At 43.2% G+C, this 22471-nt stretch overlaps 1 protein-coding gene across 1 annotated transcript in view; it reads right to left on the bottom strand.

Moving 5' to 3' along the window:
• The window catches only part of EPHB2 (EPH receptor B2), a 402338-nt gene that overhangs the window by 111603 nt on the left and 268264 nt on the right, over nt 1-22471 (bottom strand). The window contains exon 4 of the mRNA XM_053690188.1: nt 2427-2582. Within this exon, the coding sequence (XP_053546163.1) occupies nt 2427-2582 (156 nt within the window). The remainder of the gene's footprint in view (nt 1-2426; nt 2583-22471) is intronic.

Raw genomic sequence — 22471 nt, 5'->3', positions numbered from 1 at the left:
AGGAAGCTAAAAGAGTGTCACTAGAGGGCGCTAAAAGAGTGACACTAGAGGGCGCTAAAAGAGCGTCACTAGAGGAAGCTAAAAGAGTGTCACTAGAGGGCGCTTAAAGAGTGTCACTAGAGGAAGCTAAAAGAGTGACACTAGAGGGCGCTTAAAGAGTGACACTAGAGGGCGCTAAAAGAGTGACACTAGAGGGCGCTAAAAGAGTGTCACTAGAGGAAGCTAAACGAGTGTCACTAGAGGAAGCTAAAAGAGTGACACTAGAGGAAGCTAAAAGAGTGACACTAGAGGAAGCTAAAAGAGTGTCACAAGAGGGCGCTAAAAGAGTGTCACTAGAGGAAGCTAAAAGAGTGTCACAAGAGGGCGCTCAAAGAGTGTCACTAGAGGAAGCTAAAAGAGTGTCACCAGAGGAAGATAAAAGAGTGTCACTAGAGGGCGCTAAAAGAGTGACACTAGAGGGCGCTAAAAGAGCGTCACTAGAGGAAGCTAAAAGAGTGTCACTAGAGGGCGCTTAAAGAGTGTCACTAGAGGAAGCTAAAAGAGTGACACTAGAGGGCGCTTAAAGAGTGACACTAGAGGGCGCTAAAAGAGTGACACTAGAGGGCGCTAAAAGAGTGTCACTAGAGGAAGCTAAAAGAGTGTCACTAGAGGAAGCTAAAAGAGTGACACTAGAGGAAGCTAAAAGAGTGACACTAGAGGAAGCTAAAAGAGTGTCACAAGAGGGCGCTAAAAGAGTGTCACTAGAGGAAGCTAAAAGAGTGTCACAAGAGGGCGCTAAAAGAGTGTCACTAGAGGAAGCTAAAAGAGTGTCACTAGAGGAAGCTAAAAGAGTGTCACTAGAGGAAGCTAAAAGAGTGACACTAGATGGCGCTAAAAGAGTGTCACTAGAGGAAGCTAAAAGAGTGACACTAGAGGGCGCTAAAAGAGTGTCACTAGAGGAAGCTAAAAGAGTGTCACTAGAGGAAGCTAAAAGAGTGACACTAGAGGAAGCTAAAAGAGTGACACTAGAGGAAGCTAAAAGAGTGACACTAGAGGAAGCTAAAAGAGTGTCACTAGAGGAAGCTAAAAGAGTGACACTAGAGGGTGCTAAAAGAGTTTCACTAGAGGAAGCTAAAATAGTGTCACTAGAGGGCGCTAAAAGAGTGTCACTAGAGGAAGCTAAAAGAGTGTCAGTAGAGGAAGCTAACAGAGTGTCACAAGAGGGCGCTAAAAGAGTGTCACTAGAGGAAGCTAAAAGAGTGTCACAAGAGGGCGCTAAAAGAGTGTCACTAGAGGAAGGTAAAAGAGTGTCACTAGAGGAAGCTAAAAGAGTGTCACTAGAGGAAGCTAAAAGAGTGACACTAGATGGCGCTAAAAGAGTGTCACTAGAGGAAGCTAAAAGAGTGTCACAAGAGGGCGCTAAAAGAGTGTCACTAGAGGAAGCTAAAAGAGTGTCACAAGAGGGCGCTAAAAGAGTGTCACTAGAGGAAGCTAAAAGAGTGTCACTAGAGGAAGCTAAAAGAGTGACACTAGAGGGCACTAAAAGAGTGTCACTAGAGGAAGCTAAAAGAGTGTCACTAGAGGAAGCTAAAAGAGTGTCACTAGAGGAAGCTAAAAGAGTGACACTAAAGGGCGCTAAAAGAGTGTAACTAGAGGGCGCTAAAAGAGTGACACTAGAGGGCGCTAAAAGAGTGTCACTAGAGGGCGCTAAAAGAGTGACACTAGAGGGCGCTAAAAGAGTGTCACTAGAGGAAGCTAAAAGAGTGTCAGTAGAGGAAGCTAAAAGAGTGTCAGTAGAGGAAGCTAAAAGAGTGTCACAAGAGGGCGCTAAAAGAGTGTCACTAGAGGAAGCTAAAAGAGTGAAACTAGAGGGCGCTAAAAGAGTCACTAGAGGGCGCTAAAGCGTGTAACTAGAGTGTACTAACTGAGTGTCACTAGACTAGCTCCCAGCTGCTGAGCCTACCTAGGTATGCTTTTCTCTAAAGGATACCAAGATAACAAAGCAAATTAGATAATAGAAGTAAAATGGAAAGTTGTTTCAAATTCTATTCTCTATATGCATAATGAAAGAAATATTTTGGGTTTCATGTCCCTTTAACATACATCTGTTGAGTTTATGAGATTGCTGTGTGCTAATTGTTCTAAGCTCACATGACATTGGTGCTTTTTATTGGATAACTACATCAACAAAAACTACCAGATGCTGTTGTGCACAAGGACTTTGTTTTCATGATGTGACGGAGATACAAACATGACCGACACAACAAACACACTTATAGTCGCGGCAAACAACCATCTATTATAGCAAAGATTTGAATCTTCTTCAATGTGGACAAAAGTGATCCACCAGTGTCAGTGTTTTGTGCCCAGTCAGTGGGTGGCACTTTTTAAGCCAAATAAGCTTCCCCCCCACATGTACATAAATGAATTAAAGCTTAGTTACATACTGGTGCATGGCATCTGCATTGGGTCAGAGTCAGCGCGGTAATATCCTGTACGGCACACACAGTTGGTAGCCCCCTCCGAGGTTGTCCGGCTATTGATGGGACAGTACGAACAGCTATCATCTCCTTGGTTGGCCTTGAACATCCCAGGGGAGCATCCTAAGGAGAGACAGAAGCAGAAATACATATTTAGCAACATGAATATAATAGCTGAAGTGCAAACTATGTGTCCGAAATATGATGCTAAACTTATCACTCAATGGGACATTAGACACCTTGTAATTACAAATACTTTTATATAGTCTTGCACTAAACTAACATATCTGCCAAGTTTTTTTTAAAATGGACAAAACTCCACCATTATTTGCTTTAGTTGAAGAAGCCAATACGGACTTGGTAAGAGAGTAGACAAAGCAAGCCATGTTAGCAAAGCTTATCTCATAACTGCTGAGGACAGTTAGAGACATTAATGAAGCAGGGTTAGGCTTGTGATGTCTGCAGTGTGCAATTCCCATTCTTAGAAATGGAAAACCCACAATTTTCTGAATTGAATGGAGCAAAATAAGTAATGAAAATGCTTCCAATAATCTATAAAACTCAGCACTCCTACTGCTTCCAAATATACAAACTAGAGCAAAAATCTAACAAACCAAACCACCAATTATTAGAAAACAAATTCAAACCAAATGGATTTTCTATCTGTATGCTAAAACTTTTAATGATAAGTAAATCGAATACTATTACAATTACACATACAGTCACTAAATTACAAGAATCACTTTATAGTGACACTGCTGGATGTGCGTATCTAAAATGTGATCTTTGTAAGGGGTTAATATTTCTGTCTTGTTCAGGTGTATATTTTGTATTGTGTTTTTAAATTAGGAGGAAAGCAACTTCCCACTAGCAATTAAAAACTGCGGAGAGCCATACAAAACGCACGTGCGGGTGAATAATTATTTGCCCTTTTTACTATTTTCCAACAGTTTGTTTTTAATGCATTTTTTTTATGTTTATAATATTACATATATAATATTGGGCTTTTTTTTTTTTTTTTTGGAAGAGTGAGAAGATTTAAAGGACATTAGAAATAGTCTGCGATTGGCATGCTGCGCCGAAACACTGCGCTCCTTGTACCCACTTGTTCCTGTAAGTGACTGTCACCCTCAGGCAAACAGATAATGGTTCACCCTTCCCAAATGTGGACAGAAGGAAAGATAAATCTCTTCCCACCAGGACAGCCATAATTCATGACACTGCGCTGAGTGTTAGGATACACCCTGGGGCATGTAAATATTTCCTGTCTGGGTACAAATGCCTGAATGTCATTAAGTTAGTATAGGGGAGGCTGTGCTGCCCAATCAGATACATTATATCATAAAGCTGTTTATTTTGCCTGTTCCAGTTTAGGTGCCACATCTGTTACTGACCACCTGATCACACTACATGATCTTTATTAAATTAATGTCCGAATTTCGGGGTACCCAAAGGCTTTTTATGTTTAATGCATTTCCTAAAACTTGTAACATACTAAAGGCAGCTGTATAATGCACAGACTACTAAACACTCACAGAACTTATGTACAATAGTTCTGAAGAAAAGAATCAAGTTCTATTTTACTAAGGCGAACACAATATATATAGATAGATGCCAGCTAGCAAAGGTGACTAGGTCAGATCTAAAAATACAACTTGCTATGACAGGGGTTGACAATTTTATATCAGTCTTAGGAGCCAGCAAGAATATTGATTACACACTTTTTTTTTTTTAAATCCAGTCTAAACAAGGGAATTTGTATTTTATAGATCTAAGGATAGATAGACACATACATAGGGGTCGAATTATCAAGCTCCGAATCTGTGCTGAAATGTGTTACTAGTCCAAGACTTATTCAAGCTTCTAGAAATCCTGGTAGCCACTGTGGCTAGAAGTTTACGTCTTGTACTTTGGGATATAGCGCATAATTTATTCTTTTTTAATTTTTGGAGTTTGCTGAACACATCTGGTGAGCCAATGACAAGAGGCATATGTGTGAAACCACCAATTAGCAGCTTGTGATCTAGATATGCTTTTAAACAAAGGATACCAAAAGAAAAAAGTAAATTATATAAAAAAAGTAAACTGAAAATGTATTTTAAAATTGCATTTGCTATGTGAACCATGAAGGCTTCATTTTTACTTCATGTCCCTTTTATGCAAGTTGACCAATTAGAAAGTAAAGCAGAATCTGACGTTAGCGGAGGTTTGCTGCACGTATTAGGGGAGAGCAGAAGGGCTTTACTCCCACAGGAGACACAGCCATATGTGTGACCCTTTCAGACGTTTGTGCTTATGGATATTTATGGTGGTCAGCTAGAGTGACCATCTGCTGACAACATGATACACAGAAGGCTCCATCTATCATCCCAACATGCCTGGCATATTTACATATATACATTTATGTTCCTTAAATACATGAGTAAAGACAAATTATAATCATTTATTTTAATAAAAATGTTTCAAATTTTCAAAAATATAAACACATAAGCAATGAACTGTCCAATTCACTTCCATTGTCTAAATGTGCACAATCTTTTTTTTTTCTGCACACTTTCTGAGGCACTAGCTCCGACTGAGCATGTGCAAACTTTGGTTGTCACATGATGCTTTAGGAATAAAACTATAACTAACTGACATTTGTCAAAGAAAAATAATCTACTACTCATTTGAAATTTAAACTAAGTGCTTTTGCATTGTCTTTTTATTACACGTGTATTGATTATGCAGTTCTACTGTGCTAATTGGTCCTGTAACATGGTTTATACTGTGCTCCCACCCAACCTATGTCTCTAATGAGAACAGGGACAGGCACAACTTAAACCTTTACACAACTAACCCTTTCAGTGACAAGCAAGTGAGTGGCTGCTAGGTAAAACTGGTTACAGACTCTGAATCTGGGCTTTACCTTTGTACTTAACCCCTTTGTGAGATGGAAGCACAAAGGTAATGTGCAGACTGGGAATCACAAGCCTGGCAGCTCTCAACAAAGAAACTGCTAGTGATTACTGGCTATATGTGACTGCTGCTCATGATTAGCTGTCTAACGTTCCCCAGCAGGATTTGTTTTTAATGTCTTTGTAGGAATTAAACTCATAGCAATCTATGGTCCTTTTTAATTAGGACTAGGTATATATTTCCTCTAAATGTGCTCAATCCATCAGAAACACCAAACAAAGAGTGCCCGGAAGTCACCAGCAAACATCATGACATACCCACGGAGCACTACCTCCTGGGAGTCATACACATGCCAAGGTCAGATAGCCATGTATGTCAACGTCAAGGCCGGGTCAGAGGGTGGAGGTCACACTGGGTTACAACCACACATAATGCAAGAGTCAGGGATAATCTGTGCTGCTCTATAGCTAAGAAGTGAGCAGTCCTGGATGGGGGACTCCAGTCTTGGCACCGTCACATCCATAAAACCACAAACTGATTTCTTGCAAAATATTTCCCAGACTGTGGTAAAAGTTTGTAAAAGAATCAGCTGAACCCACAGCCCACATTCATTGCATCACTGCTTCTAATCTGCAAGAAAACAAAGAAAACAAGCCATTGTGCCATACATAGAATCATACAAGTGATACACACTTTGTCCAACTTCTGGGAACTGCACATCACATGAAGAATGAGATGGAGCCACCGCTGCAAATAGGCATTTGGTAGTAGATGGTACAGTGGCAGGAATCCTTTATCTAAGCATCTTTGTAGCCATATTACTCATGATGTGTGTGACCCATAAGACCAGCAATCTGATGGATACCTGAGCAGACTGGCACACAGTACCCTATTGTACCTCGCTGGGTAGAGCAATTACACTCCTATCTTATCTCTCACTCATTATACAGCCTATACCTTTGTCCTACCAGCAATTGCTTGCAAAGCAGACCGTACTGAATTTTCTGCTTCCCATATTTATTTGGGATCCCTAAAATACTTTACTCTATATCTTTCAGTATTAATCTGCACTTCTATGTTAAGTATATAACGAGCTCATCATATACATCAGAACCTACCAGTATTTTGCCTTTGAAAACATTCCATGACCTACTCTACCCTACGTCACATCTTCATTTACACACTTGAACAATCAGCTTGTAGCGTTTTGAATGCTACACCTGCCTTACATGATGAAAAGCTTTTTCCCATTAAAATATTTTCCTACGATTTCTGTACAGTCACACTTCCTAAATTGAATATTATACAGTTGAATTATTAGATGCCCCAAATTCCCACTTTCGTGGCGCACTAGCATGTGACAGTTAAATGTATAAATATTGATTTAACAGTTTTCAGCCACTTTGAAAGGTTGCCTTGACTTTATTCTTGCAGAGGAATGTTGAGTTTTAAATCAACATGACATGTAACAAACTCCTTCCTGGGGGTCCCTGCACTTTCCTAATGGACAGGCACTTTAAATACAATAACTAACAAGTCTCCGTGTGCCCTGCTTTTCAGAACAAAATAACAGCTGCTTTTATGGCTCTAATAAAACAGCTCCAATTACCCAGTTGCCCCCCACGAGCTACAGAACCTGATTCCAGTACATTTACCCTGGCACATTAAAGGGATACAGTGATGCCCTGGTAGACTTGGCACTGGTCAACCTAGGACCATTAAACAAGCTGCCTGACTTAAGACTGGGGGAATGTGCAAGCCTAAGACTGTTGCTGACTAACATCCTTATAGGGGTTTTAACAAACACAAAATTTTTTGAAGGATTATAAATCCAGATATGAGAAAAATTGGACAAAGATATTTGTACTTTCACAGTAAAGGCTGGGGGACTATTTACCAATGTGCGAGCGGACATGATACGAAGTAGCATATCATGTCCGCTGCACATCGATAAATGGCAACACCATACGCTGTCTGCATTTATCATTGCACAAGCAGTTCTTGTGAACGGCTGGTGTAATGCCGCCGCGTGGTGCTGGTGCAATGCCGCTAGCAGGGAGTGTCAATCAACCCGATCGTATTCGATCGGGTTGATTTTTGTCCGCCGCCTCAGAGCAGGCAGACAAGTTATGGAGGCCTATTTATGAAATGTCTGTCCGACATGAACCGATTAGCGGATCATGTCCAACAGACATAGCTGGATGCGGAGAGCAATACGCTCGCCGCATTTAGCATTGCGCCAGCAGCTCTTGTGAACTGCTGGTGCAACACCACCCCCTGCAGATTTGCGGTCAATCGGCCGCTAGCAGCGGGTGTCAATCAACCCGATCATATTCGATCGGGTTGATTCTTGGTGATCGCTGTACGCCTCCTCAGAGCAGACGGACAGGTTATGGAGCAGCGGCCTTTAGACCGCTGCTTCATAACTGGTGTTTCTGGCGAGCCTTCAGACTCGCCAGAAACAGGGCCCTCAAGCTCCATACAGAGCTTGATAAATGGGCCTCTTGGAGCAGCGGTCTTTAGACTGCTGCTTCATAACTTCTGTTTCTGGCGAGCCTGAAGACTCGCCGGAAACAAGGGGCATCAAGCTCCATACGAAGCTTAATAAATATGCCCCTGGAGGTGTTTTATATAAAAATACCCATTTCCCTGAGTAAAGTAGGACTGAAACACACAATTGTTTCATGTTTTAAAAAGTGGGCGCTGACAGATTATATATTAAAGTGACATTAGGGCCACATATTTCTTTGTCTAAAAGTGCTGTAAAATATCACAGTTTTGTTTTCCAAAACCATATTTTTCTGTTCTTTGTTTTTATAAATGTGGAATTTTTTCTTTCTGATTTTACTTGAGTATCAGTTTTGAACATCTATTTTCTGCGAGTTTCAATATCACACACAAGTACACACATACAGAAACCCTCACCTTCACATGCACACACATACATTCACATATACACACACTCACCTTCACACACACATACACACGCTCACATATTCACACACACACATATACACACACTCACCTTCACACACACATACACACGCTCACATATTCACACACACACATATACACACACACACATATACAAACACACTCACATATACAAACACACTCACATATACAAACACTCACATATACAAACACTCACATATACAAACACACTCGCACACACACACATATACTCACACTCACATATACACACACACTCACACACACATATACACACACTCACATATACAAACACACTCACACACACATATACACACACTCACATATACACACACACACACTCACACACACACACATATACACACACTCACACTCACATACACACACTCACATACACACACACATATACAAAAACTCACCTACACACACATATACAGACACTCACCTACACACACACATATACACACACTCACATATACACACACACACACTCACACACACATATATACACACACTCACATATACACACACACACTCACACACACACACACATATACACACACTCACATACACACACACATATACAAAAACTCACCTACACACACATATACAGACACTCACCTACACACACACATATACAAAAACTCACCTACACACACTCACATACACACACACATATACAAAAACTCACCTACACACACATATACACACACTCACATACACACACACATATACAAAAACTCACCTACACACACATATACACACACTCACATACACACACACATATACAAAAACTCACCTACACACACATATACACACACTCACATACACACACACATATACAAAAACTCACCTACACACACATATACACACACTCACATACACACACACATATACAAAAACTCACCTACACACACATATACAGACACTCACCTACACACACACATATACACACACACACTCACACACACTCACATATCCTCCACTCCCTTTACCAAAACAAAAATAATAATAAAAAAGTCTATCTTGCTTCTAAGCGGCATATTTGTGAACCCTTGGCTTATTCCCTTATTCCCTGTCTTGTGGCAGCAATGCACAGCAATGGTGGGAGTGAAGGGGTCCCTTTTATTTTATGCAGTTAATTTCATACAAGAGATTGGAGCCTTCAGCAAAAGCCGATAAAATAAATTGATTTGGGCATGAAAGGTTGTGTCAGGCTATTTTACCAAGGTCACTTGTCCTTGTTCCTTTCAGACCAGGCTCTCCAGCCTCTCAGGGCAGCTCCATTTATCAAACTCTGAACTTTGTAATTATCTGCCTGTAGCTTTCCTTTAGTTTAACCCCCAGATAAGCAATTAATCCCATTTATCACATCCCATGTCATGGCTTACACTAAGGTCAATGTTTAGAGAGGCAACTACACACTCAGATTGTGTGCAGCGTTATATTAGGTATTATCAGGCATACACTGGCCCCCAGTGAGTCTATATTTACTGTTGTTATCTCAAGCAACGCTCAGATTACCACTCGCGCACTCACTGCAGCACAGTGACACTTCCATTCTCAGCAAGATACACCCAGACATATCCATAATTACACTGTTAACGTGCACACAGCTTGTGAGCAATACACTTCTTGGTAGTATAATTATTACTAGAGCAATCCTTATCAGACGGTTATGTGCTCTTGTTAGTATAATACACATTCCCTCTCTGGTCACCCAATCCCCTACCTGCTAGCTCTGGTCACTCAATCCCCTACCTGCTAGCTCTGGTCACCCGATCCCCTACCTGCTATCTCTTGTCACTCAATCCCCTACCTGTTAATTCTGGTCACCCAATCCCCTACCTGTTAGCTCTGGTCACCCAATCCCCTACCTGCTAGCTTTGGTCACCCAATCCCCTACCTGCTAGCTCTGGTCACCCAATCCCCTACCTGCTAGCTCTGGTCACCCAATCCCCTACCTGCTAGCTCTGGTCACCCAATCCCCTACCTGCTAGCTCTGGTCACCCAATCCCCTACCTGCTAGCTCTGGTCACCCAATCCCCTACCTGCTAGCTCTGGTCACCCAATCCCCTACCTGCTAGCTCTGGTCAACCAATCCCCTACCTGCTAGCTCTGGTCACCCAATCCCCTGCCTGCTAGCTCTGGTCACCCAATCCCCTACCTGCTAGCTCTGGTCACCCAATCCCCTACCTGTTAGCTCTGGTCACCCAATCCCCTACCTGTTAGCTCTGTTCACCCAATCCCCTACCTGCTAGCTCTGGTCACCCAATCCCCCACCTGTTAGCTCTGTTCACCCAATCCCCTACCTGCTAGCTCTGGTCACCCAATCCCCTACCTGTTAGCTCTGGTCACCCAATCCCCTACCTGTTAGCTCTGTTCACCCAATCCCCTACCTGCTAGCTCTGGTCACCCAATCACCTACCTGTTAGCTCTGGTCACCCAATCCCCTACCTGTTGGCTCTGGTCACCCAATCCCCTACCTGTTAGCTCTGGTCACCCAATCCCCTACCTGCTAGCTCTGGTCACCCAATCCCCTACCTGCTATCTCTTGTCACCCAATCCCCTAACTGCTAGCTCTGGTCAACTTACCCCCTACCTGTTAGCTCTGGTCACCCAATCCACTACCTGTTAGCTCTGGTCACCCAATCTCCTACCTGCTAGCTCTGGTGACTCAATCCCCTACCTGCTATCTCTTGTCACTCAATCCCCTACCTGCTATCTCTGGTCACCCAATCCCCTACCTGCTAGCTCTGGTCACCCGATCCCTTACCTGCTATCTCTTGTCACTCAATCCACTACCTGCTAGCTCTTGTCACTCAATCCCCTACCTGCTAGCTCTGATCACCTGATCCCCTGCCTGCTATCTCTTGTCACTCAATACCCTACCTGCTATCTCTTGTCACTCAATCCCCTACCTGCTATCTCTTGTCACCCAATCCCCTACCTGCTAGCTCTGGTCACCCAATCCCCTACCTGCTAGCTCTGGTCACCCAATCCCCTACCTGCTAGCTCTGGTCACCTGATCCCCTACCTGCTAGCTCTGGTCACCCAATCCCCTACCTGCTAGCTCTGGTCACCCAATCCCCTACCTGCTATCTCTTGTCACTCAATCCCCTACCTGCTATCTCTGGTCACCCATTCCCCTACCTGCTAGCTCTGGTCACCCAATCCCCTACCTGCTATCTCTTGTCACTCAATCCCCTACCTGCTATATCTGGTCACCAAATCTCCTACCTGCTATCTCTGGTCACCCAATCCCCTACCTGCTAGCTCTGGTCACCCAATCCCCTACCTGCTAGCTCTTGTCACTCAATCCCCTACCTGCTATCTCTGGTCACCCAATCCCCTACCTGCTAGCTCTGGTCACCCAATCCCTTACCTGCTATCTCTTGTCACTCAATCCACTACCTGCTATCTCTTGTCACTCAATCCCCTACCTGCTATCTCTTGTCACCCAATCCCCTACCTGCTAGCTCTGGTCACCCAATCCCCTACCTGCTAGCTCTGGTCACCCAATCCCCTACCTGCTAGCTCTGGTCACCCGATCCCCTACCTGCTAGCTCTGGTCACCTGATCCCCTACCTGCTAGCTCTGGTCACCTGATCCCCTACCTGCTAGCTCTGGTCACCCAATCCCCTACCTGCTAGCTCTGGTCACCCAATCCCCTACCTGCTAGCTCTGGTCACCCAATCCCCTACCTGCTATATCTGGTCACCCAATCCCCTACCTGCTATATCTGGTCACCCAATCCCCTACCTGCTATCTCTTGTCACTCAATCCCCTACCTGCTATCTCTTGTCACTCAATCCCCTACCTGCTATCTCTTGTCACCCAATCCCCTACCTGCTAGCTCTGGTCACCCAATCCCCTACCTGCTAGCTCTGGTCACCCAATCCCCTACCTGCTAGCTCTGGTCACCCGATCCCCTACCTGCTAGCTCTGGTCACCCAATCCCCTACCTGCTAGCTCTGGTCACCTGATCCCCTACCTGCTAGCTCTGGTCACCTGATCCCCTACCTGCTAGCTCTGGTCACCCAATCCCCTACCTGCTAGCTCTGGTCACCCAATCCCCTACCTGCTAGCTCTGGTCACCCAATCCCCTACCTGCTATCTCTGGTCACCCAATCCCCTACCTGCTATATCTGGTCACCCAATCCCCTACCTGCTATCTCTTGTCACTCAATCCCCTACCTGCTATCTCTTGTCACTCAATCCCCTACCTGCTAGCTCTGGTCACCCGATCCCCTACCTGCTAGCTTTGGTCACCCGATCCCCTACCTGCTAGCTTTGGTCACCCAATCCCCTACCTGCTAGCTCTGGTCAACTTACCCCCTACCTGTTAGCTCTGGTCACCCAATCCCCTACCTGCTAGCTCTGGTCACCCAATCCCCTACCTGCTATCTCTTGTCACCCAATCCCCTACCTGCTAGCTCTGGTCACCCAATCCCCTACCTGCTAGCTCTGGTCACCCAATCCCCTACCTGCTAGCTCTGGTCACCCAATCCCCTACCTGCTAGCTCTGGTCACCTGATCCCCTACCTGCTAGCTCTGGTCACCCAATCCCCTACCTGCTAGCTCTGGTCACCCAATCCCCTACCTGCTATATCTGGTCACCCAATCCCCTACCTGCTAGCTCTGGTCACCCAATCCCCTACCTGCTAGCTCTGGTCACCCAATCCCCTACCTGCTAGCTCTGGTCACCTGATCCCCTACCTGCTAGCTCTGGTCACCCAATCCCCTACCTGCTAGCTCTGGTCACCCAATCCCCTACCTGCTAGCTCTGGTCACCCAATCCCCTACCTGCTATATCTGGTCACCCAATCCCCTACCTGCTATATCTGGTCACCCAATCCCCTACCTGCTATCTCTTGTCACTCAATCCCCTACCTGCTATCTCTTGTCACTCAATCCCCTACCTGCTAGCTCTGGTCACCCGATCCCCTACCTGCTAGCTTTGGTCACCCGATCCCCTACCTGCTAGCTTTGGTCACCCAATCCCCTACCTGCTAGCTCTGGTCAACTTACCCCCTACCTGTTAGCTCTGGTCACCCAATCCCCTACCTGCTAGCTCTGGTCACCCAATCCCCTACCTGCTATCTCTTGTCACCCAATCCCCTACCTGCTAGCTCTGGTCACCCAATCCCCTACCTGCTAGCTCTGGTCACCCAATCCCCTACCTGCTAGCTCTGGTCACCCAATCCCCTACCTGCTAGCTCTGGTCACCTGATCCCCTACCTGCTAGCTCTGGTCACCCAATCCCCTACCTGCTAGCTCTGGTCACCCAATCCCCTACCTGCTATATCTGGTCACCCAATCCCCTACCTGCTAGCTCTGGTCACCCAATCCCCTACCTGCTAGCTCTGGTCACCCAATCCCCTACCTGCTAGCTCTGGTCACCCAATCCCCTACCTGCTAGCTCTGGTCACCCAATCCCCTACCTGCTATCTCTTGTCACTCAATCCCCTACCTGCTATCTCTTGTCACTCAATCCCCTACCTGCTAGCTCTGGTCACCCGATCCCCTACCTGCTAGCTTTGGTCACCCGATCCCCTACCTGCTAGCTTTGGTCACCCAATACCTGCTAGCTCTGGTCAACTTACCCCCTACCTGTTAGCTCTGGTCACCCAATCCCCTACCTGCTAGCTCTGGTCACCCAATCCCCTACCTGCTAGCTCTGGTCATCCAATCCCCTACCTGCTAGCTCTGGTCACCCAGTCCCCTACCTGCTAGCTCTGGTCACCCAATCCCTTACCTGCTAGCTCTGGTCACCCAATCCCCTACCTGCTAGCTCTGGTCACCCAATCCCTTACCTGCTAGCTCTGGTCGCCCAGTCCCCTACCTGCTAGCTCTGGTCACCCAATCCCCTACCTGTTAGCTCTGGTCACCCAATCCCTTACCTGCTAGCTCTGGTCACCCAGTCCCCTACCTGCTAGCTCTGATCACCCGATCCCCTACCTGCTAGCTCTGGTCACCCAATCCCCTACCTGCTAGCTCTGATCACCTGATCCCCTACCTGCTAGCTCTGGTCACCCAATCCCCTACCTGTTAGCTCTGGTCACCCAATCCCCTACCTGCTAGCTCTGGTCACCCAATCCCCTACCTGCTAGCTGCAGTCATCATGCTATACAATACTTCACCTACTAGCTCTGGGCACCATGCTACCATACTTCCTTTTCCAGCTCTGGCCAGCATACTAGCAACCAGCAACAAATGTCAGCTGTGATCTGCATGTCCCAGCCAGCACAGATAGCTGTTATGGGGCTTATCTGTACCATACATTTTGGAGTTAACCTGCCTATATAATAAATCACTGGTTGCTTTCCCTCCTATGGCACAATGCACAATAAAACAATAAACACTTAGCAGTTAGGAGTGTAGATAACGCATAGATATTCCCCAGTCACAGGCACAGCTCAGAAGACAAGCTCAGGCAGATACCTGTGAGAAAGAGACACCTGTCCGATCCCTCCCAAAGAGAAGGAAAAACAATGCGTCCTCCCATGTGGTGACTAACCTGTCACTGGCAATCCGTACAGGAATGTTACCTACAGAATTAGCCAGGTTAAACAAACACCACTACCTAGCTTGAATCACTCGCCGCTCAAACAAATTACTTGCAGTATGTACTGTACATTAGTCTTTCATGATGATGCTCTGTGAAAGAACCATTTATTTACACACTAGCTTCATACTAAAGACACAACATCATTTGCAAAGGAGACAAGCAGAATTAAAGGGACACTAAAGTCAAAATTAACTTTCATGATTCAGACAGATCTTACAATTTTAAACAAATTTCCAATTTGTTTATCTAGAGTCAGATTACGAGTAGCACATTAACAGTTATGCACAAGCAAAAAGAGGGTTTATCATGGGTGTTTGCATGCCTCAAGTTTACCACTCGTATTACAAGTAAACACGATCGATTAAGCACAATCACGATTTAAGATAGAATGATTACCGCATCCTCAGAGCTCTGGTTAACTGTTTTGCTAAACAAAAACGCATCACAAAACACATAAAAAAAATGCATTAGAAAGTACGGTTACACTCATAATAACACTATCTAAAAATATATTTATAAAAAAATATTGCTCACAAAAGTTATAAGGGCCCAAACATATGAGGTTTCAGGTGTTAGAGAAAAAGGCTGCAAATGACTACATGTCTAAATATGTATATGTATATTTATATATGCTTATATGTGTGCCAGCTCTGCATTGGTGCCCTTTGTAGTTAAGTAGATGAAAACATGAAAAAGCATATTTATTCAATATTCATATTTAAAGTGTTATAGTGTGTATTTACTGTAAATATTTCACATTCCAATGTTCTGCACATAGCAGAATATGTTCTATGTATTTATAAATATATATTCCTATATATATATCTGTATATATCTACACATATATATAATTTTATATATATATATATATATATATATATATATATATATATATATATATATATATATATATATATATATATACAGGGAGTGCAGAATTATTAGGCAAATTAGTATTTTGACCACATCATCCTCTTTATGCATGTTGTCTTACTCCAAGCTGTATAGGCTCGAAAGCCTACTACCAATTAAGCATATTAGGTGATGTGCATCTCTGTAATGAGAAGGGGTGTGGTCTAATGACATCAACACCCTATATCAGGTGTGCATAATTATTAGGCAACTTCCTTTCCTTTGACAAAATGGGTCAAAAGAAGGACTTGACAGGCTCAGAAAAGTCAAAAATAGTGAGATATCTTGCAGAGGGATGCAGCACTCTTAAAATTGCAAAGCTTCTGAAGCGTGATCATCGAACAATCAAGCGTTTCATTCAAAATAGTCAACAGGGTCGCAAGAAGCGTGTGGAAAAACCAAGGCGCAAAATAACTGCCCATGAACTGAGAAAAGTCAAGCGTGCAGCTGCCAAGATGCCACTTGCCACCAGTTTGGCCATATTTCAGAGCTGCAACATCACTGGAGTGCCCAAAAGCACAAGGTGTGCAATACTCAGAGACATGGCCAAGGTAAGAAAGGCTGAAAGACGACCACCACTGAACAAGACACACAAGCTGAAACGTCAAGACTGGGCCAAGAAATATCTCAAGACTGATTTTTCTAAGGTTTTATGGACTGATGAAATGAGAGTGAGTCTTGATGGGCCAGATGGATGGGCCCATGGCTGGATTGGTAAAGGGCAGAGAGCTCCAGTCCGACTCAGACGCCAGCAAGGTGGAGGTGGAGTACTGGTTTGGGCTGGTATCATCAAAGATGAGCTTGTGGGGCCTTTTCGGGTTGAGGATGGAGTCAAGCTCAACTCCCAGTCCTACTGCCAGTTTCTGGAAGACACCTTCTTCAAGCAGTGGTACAGGAAGAAGTCTGCATCCTTTAAGAAAAACATGATTTTCATGCAGGACAATGCTCCATCACACGCGTCCAAGTACTCCACAGCATGGCTGGCAAGAAAGGGTATAAAAGAAGAAAATCTAATGACATGGCCTCCTTGTTCACCTGATCTGAACCCCATTGAGAACCTGTGGTCCATCATCAAATGTGAGATTTACAAGGAGGGAAAACAGTACACCTCTCTGAACAGTGTCTAGGAGGCTGTGGTTGCTGCTGCACGCAATGTTGATGGTGAACAGATCAAAACACTGACAGAATCCATGGATGGCAGGCTTTTGAGTGTCCTTGCAAAGAAAGGTGGCTATATTGGTCACTGATTTGTTTTTGTTTTGTTTTTGAATGTCAGAAATGTATATTTGTGAATGTTGAGATGTTATATTGGTTTCACTGGTAAAAATAAATAATTGAAATGGGTATATATTTGTTTTTTGTTAAGTTGCCTAATAATTATGCACAGTAATAGTCACCTGCACACACAGATATCCCCCTAAAATAGCTATAACTAAAAACAAACTAAAAACTACTTCCAAAACTTTTCAGCTTTGATATTAATTAGTTTTTTGGGTTCATTGAGAACATGGTTGTTGTTCAATAATAAAATTAATCCTCAAAAATACAACTTGCCTAATAAATCTGCACTCCCTGTATAAATATACAGTATGTATAGATTTATATTGTACCAAAATACCATCAGATATATGTAGAAATATCTATTTATGAATAAATAGAATATATTCTGTTATGTGAAGATCAATGGAATGTGAAATATTCATATTTTCATGTCGGATTAGTGCACTTGAGAATATGCGATCGTGTATGCGCACGGGTAGGGTGTTAGGTTTTTTCCAATGTATTTGCTCCATTGACTTCTATGGGGGAATATGTTATTGTGCGTGTAATATGCTAAGGTTGTCTTTTTACGCACATCGGGTTAGCGCACAAGCAAACACTGGTCAGTAATATACAAATGACGTGTTCTAACAAATGTCCCTTTAACATTCTAAAGCTGTATGGAACAGACAGGCCAGAGAAGACAGCTGCTAATAAAAGTAGCGTCTGGGCACAGAGATTTAGGACCAGTGCCTAATAGGTTTGGTAGTTATTCTGTGTTACAGAGCTTTACATACTGGTGGCCAGAGCTTCCTTTTCTGTATCACACAAATCCTGGAGATCAAAGACCCAACACGCCATAAGTCTTCCCTAGCTGAGGTTTTGATTCCATCCTATTGTGGGACAAATCTAAAAGGGTCACAGGTCACTTCCACCTCCATGTTGCTGATTTACAAGAAATTCCATAATAGCTCATTCTAACTTTTCAAGACCCCATAAAAAAGTCTCCAACGCTCGCAGCTGGTGGTATAAAACACAGACTCCCCTCCCTAGAGAAAATCCTTAACTCATAAAAGTAAATAAATAAGCACGTTTTTATTAGTGCTGGGAGATGCGCCCATAACTTTGTATGTACCTTGTCTTCTTCTGCTTAGAAGGTGAACCTGAGATCAAAGTGTGTTTAACAAAGAAGCCTTTAATGCTCTGAAGCACAGCTTGCTTTAATTGGTGTTAAACTCAAGATAATCTTATCTTGCCGTATCTGTTTATCTCTGGCCTCATAAATAAGGGCATTAAATGGTCACTAAAAGCCTTTCTAACAGACTCATAAACTTGACAAACTCGCTTGGGCGCAGTGCAGGTGAAAGGGGAATAGATGGAGAATGGGCGCCTGGGTAACTGGGAGTATAAATCCCATCTGGGAGATTAAAGAGCCGTTTTATTCTTTTTATTGCCATCTTTTCTATGTGTCATCCTTCTGCAGCTAGGATAAGCAGAGTATTCTGCGCAGTGACGCCCTGTCTCTGCAGCACACAGGCGATAGGCCTGGACGCAGCTGTAGGGCTCTGTCTGCCTGTAATTATTAAAATGTGGATTCACACAACTACATGTTATTGGAATGCCGCAAAAATGTGTTTTTCATTCACAGTTCCTCAATTACCACAAGCGACTCGTGGCTCGGTTAATTTCCCTGTAGGAGCCGCTCGGCCTGTGCCCAATGCTTCACTTACAATGTGAATTGTTCGCTCTGCACCTCTGGACAGTGGTGAGGCCTTCTCTATATGACAAATTAAAGTGACATGAAAGCCAAACTTAAAGGGACATTAGAAAACAGCAGGGCGCATTACCTTGCGCTCTGATCTGCTCTAGGAGTAGCACAAATCTAGTATTACAAGTAAATAGTAAATAAAGATTTACCAGAGGAACTGAAAGGGATATGGAACCCAAACATTTTCTTCTGTGGTTCAGACAGATCACACTGTTTTAAAAAAGTTTCCAATTTACTTCTATTATCAAATTTGCTTTGTTCCCATAAAAATTCTGTGTTGAAGAGATACCTAGGTAGCATCTGCAGCCCTACATGGCAGGAAACAGTGCTGCCATATAGTGCTCTTGCAAATGGTTAACATTCTTGCAAAACTGCTGCCATATAGTGCTCCAGAAATGGACCGGCTTCTAAGCTTACGCCCCTGCTTTTCAACAAAAGATACAAAGAGAACAAAGGTAATAGAAGTAAATTAGAAAGTTGTTTAAAATCAATGCTCTATCTGAATCATGAAAGACAAATTTGGGGTTTCATGTCCCTTTAAAGCTGCTGATGTTTTGGTTTGTTTTTAACATGCCCTATGCTTTTAACGTATAGTGCAAGGTGTGTCCATATCACAGTCCTCAATATTATTACTGGCTCCAAAATGTGAAATAAAATGATCAGGCTCGATGAAGTTGACAATCACACCAAGAAGAAATAGTAGCATTAGGACTGCTCAACAACACACGTCCAACCTCTCATCAAAATTCCAGTTACCACCCAAATGACATTATTACCAAGACACTTAAGGCTCAGAAAGGAACATTCTCTGGTCAGGGAGCTGAAAATTAAATTAAAAGTGCAACAGGGGCAGTTAATTACTGAGGATTAGCACAAGACTAATTAAGTACACTGACACTGGAACCATCAAATTCTACCATGTTAATTAGGGGTCTATTAATGTCAGCTCTCTGCTTCACTAACAAAAAAAAGGGACAAGTAAAGTTATAACATCTCCACATCCCCATCTATTTCATGGAAATATTTTACCCTGGGTACATCTCCAATTTCTTCAATTTCTTGGTGTGAGAGGAGTAAGTATCTGCACGTTGGTCCTTGGTAATTATTTAATAGTCTTCCCAAGTTCATAACTACCAAACATGAACTGATTTTCGCTAGGAAGGTCTTTCGAGCCAGTTATCTTTCAACAGATTACTACAAATAGTCTGCATGCCTTGAAGGCTTTGAAACTTTACTATAAAACTGCACGGCCAAATGTTGTGCAACAGTAACTTTCCATGATACAAAATTCTGTTGAGAATCTTTTTTTTTGCTAAATACATTTTCTGGTGGCTTCCCATGAGTGACAACAAACCCTACTGGGGCCTCCCATAGAGAAAGATACACAGTAGCAGAAAGACTGACCGGTAATTAGGGTTAGATTGGGATACTGGCAAAGGAAAGTGTCAAACAGGAGAGAACGGCTATGGTCGATGTGACAGTGACAGAACTACACTCTCTTGTATTACATGGACAGAGGCTTCCAGCCAACCTGTCTGATCCCAGACACACTGGCACAAGCATCAAGCACCGAAAGAGATGTTCTGAAAAACAGAAAGTATAAAATGTGATGTGAAGTCGAGAGTCAGGTTATTAAAAAAGGAGGCAGAGCAGAAAAAGAAAGGGACCAGCAAAATTATGTGAAAAATCTAATTCTGGGATAAGAAAGAAGCGCAGAGAGGGATCTCTAAAAATAAACGTGAGGACAAGATAAGTATAAATATAGAAGGAGAAAGCAGAGACATCTGACATCCCAAGCACGACCCCTTGTACCATCTGTGATGTCAGCTCACATTCTAGTTAAGGAAGCAAGTAACAGTTTCACGGTATTAGGCACACTCACCTGCAAAACAAACACTTACATCTAAGTACTGTAACAGGATAATGAAATAAAACAGAAGCTAACAAGAAATTAGATGACACAGACAACTTTCTATTGATGGAAACTGCAACAAGAAATTCTATTCATTTTATGACAAAAGATGAGTTCCAGGTGTTTGATACTAAACAGAAAGTAGCACTAAGCGAGGGTCTGGAGGAACTCAAGGTGTTAGATGTTCATTCTGGGATTTGCAAGAAGAATAACGGGCAGAAGAATCAATCACAAGAGCTTAGCCGGCTCAAGCATCTCCTCGCTATCTCGTTCCTTGCTCTAACACTGTAGAGCTCTCCGGATGAGTCTGTTTTCTCTCATCCAGCCAAGATGGTTAGGAATCTATTTCATATAATAATCTGTCTGGAATGGAAAAAATGTTTATTTTATCCCTCTTGATTTCTCCAACCTGTCAAAAAGTATGAATCATGCATATCTAGTAACGCCAAATTGGCATTATCTCACTCCTGTTTCTAACTAGTCCAGGCAGCTTCAATACTCATAGCTCTCTCTTACCCAAGGGCTGTCATTGTGGGGCCAACACAGCGCAAAGTCAAGCTGTTGAAGGCGACCCCCAGATTTAAACAGCAGATGGCAATTCTGAATCTGCTCATAGTACATGCAAACCAAGTCAAACATTAATCTATATTAAAGATGTTGCTGTCAGCACGTTATCACTGCTGCATTTTAATGATCACAGTTTCAAGGTAAGCACCAGGCCACACGATTTATGAAGGACTTAACTTCACAACAGAGGGATCCTGTGAGACTGCGCCCAGATGTGCAACTTGATGAGCGGAGTCTTGGCTGGAAATCATACCTGTCCCGTTAAATATTAACATGGACATGAGGGGAAAACCGGTAGGAAGAAAATGCCTGACAGCAAAAAGAATAATGTCTCAATATTATAACAACAATGCAATATAGATACTAATAGATGAGTCGCTGCATACAGCAGAATGTAGAGGGTTAATTAAAACACAAATAGAACCTGTTGGTGTATATCTCAGTATTCTCACCAGAACCTATTTAAGGCCAGAATAAGAGTGGTGTGCTAACTGTTTCGCGCAAGAGATATCTGGTTTATCGTGGCTGTTTGCACACGTCAGAAGGAGCGCCCGTACTACAAGTTAAAAGTAAAAACGAACGCGTGAGCTAGAATGATTACCGCAACCTTAGAGCTCGCGAGACAAAAAAGTTGCACAAAACACATCAAAAAACATAATTTATGCTTACCTGATAAATTCCTTTCTTCTGTTGTGTGATCAGTCCACGGGTCATCATTACTTCTGGGATATTATCTGCTCCCCTACAGGAAGTGCAAGAGGATTCACCCAGCAGAGTTGCTATATAGCTCCTCCCCTCTACGTCACCTCCAGTCATTCGACCAAAGACCAACGAGAAAGGAGAAACCAAGGGTGTAGTGGTGACTGAATTATAATTTAAAAAATATGTACCTGCCTTAAAAAACAGGGCGGGCCGTGGACTGATCACACAACAGAAGAAAGGAATTTATCAGGTAAGCATAAATTATGTTTTCTTCTGTTATGTGTGATCAGTCCACGGGTCATCATTACTTCTGGGATACCAATACCAAAGCAAAAGTACACGGATGACGGGAGGGATAGGCAGGCTCATTATACAGAAGGAACCACTGCCTGAAGAACCTTTCTCCCAAAAATAGCCTCCGAAGAAGCAAAAGTGTCAAATTTGTAAAATTTGGAAAAAGTATGAAGCGA

The sequence above is a fragment of the Bombina bombina genome, chromosome 8 (genome assembly GCF_027579735.1).
Source record: "Bombina bombina isolate aBomBom1 chromosome 8, aBomBom1.pri, whole genome shotgun sequence".
NCBI classification, from domain to species: Eukaryota; Metazoa; Chordata; class Amphibia; order Anura; family Bombinatoridae; genus Bombina; species Bombina bombina.
Note: the sequence above shows the minus strand (reverse complement) of the source record. Positions and strands in the feature narration are given on the sequence as shown.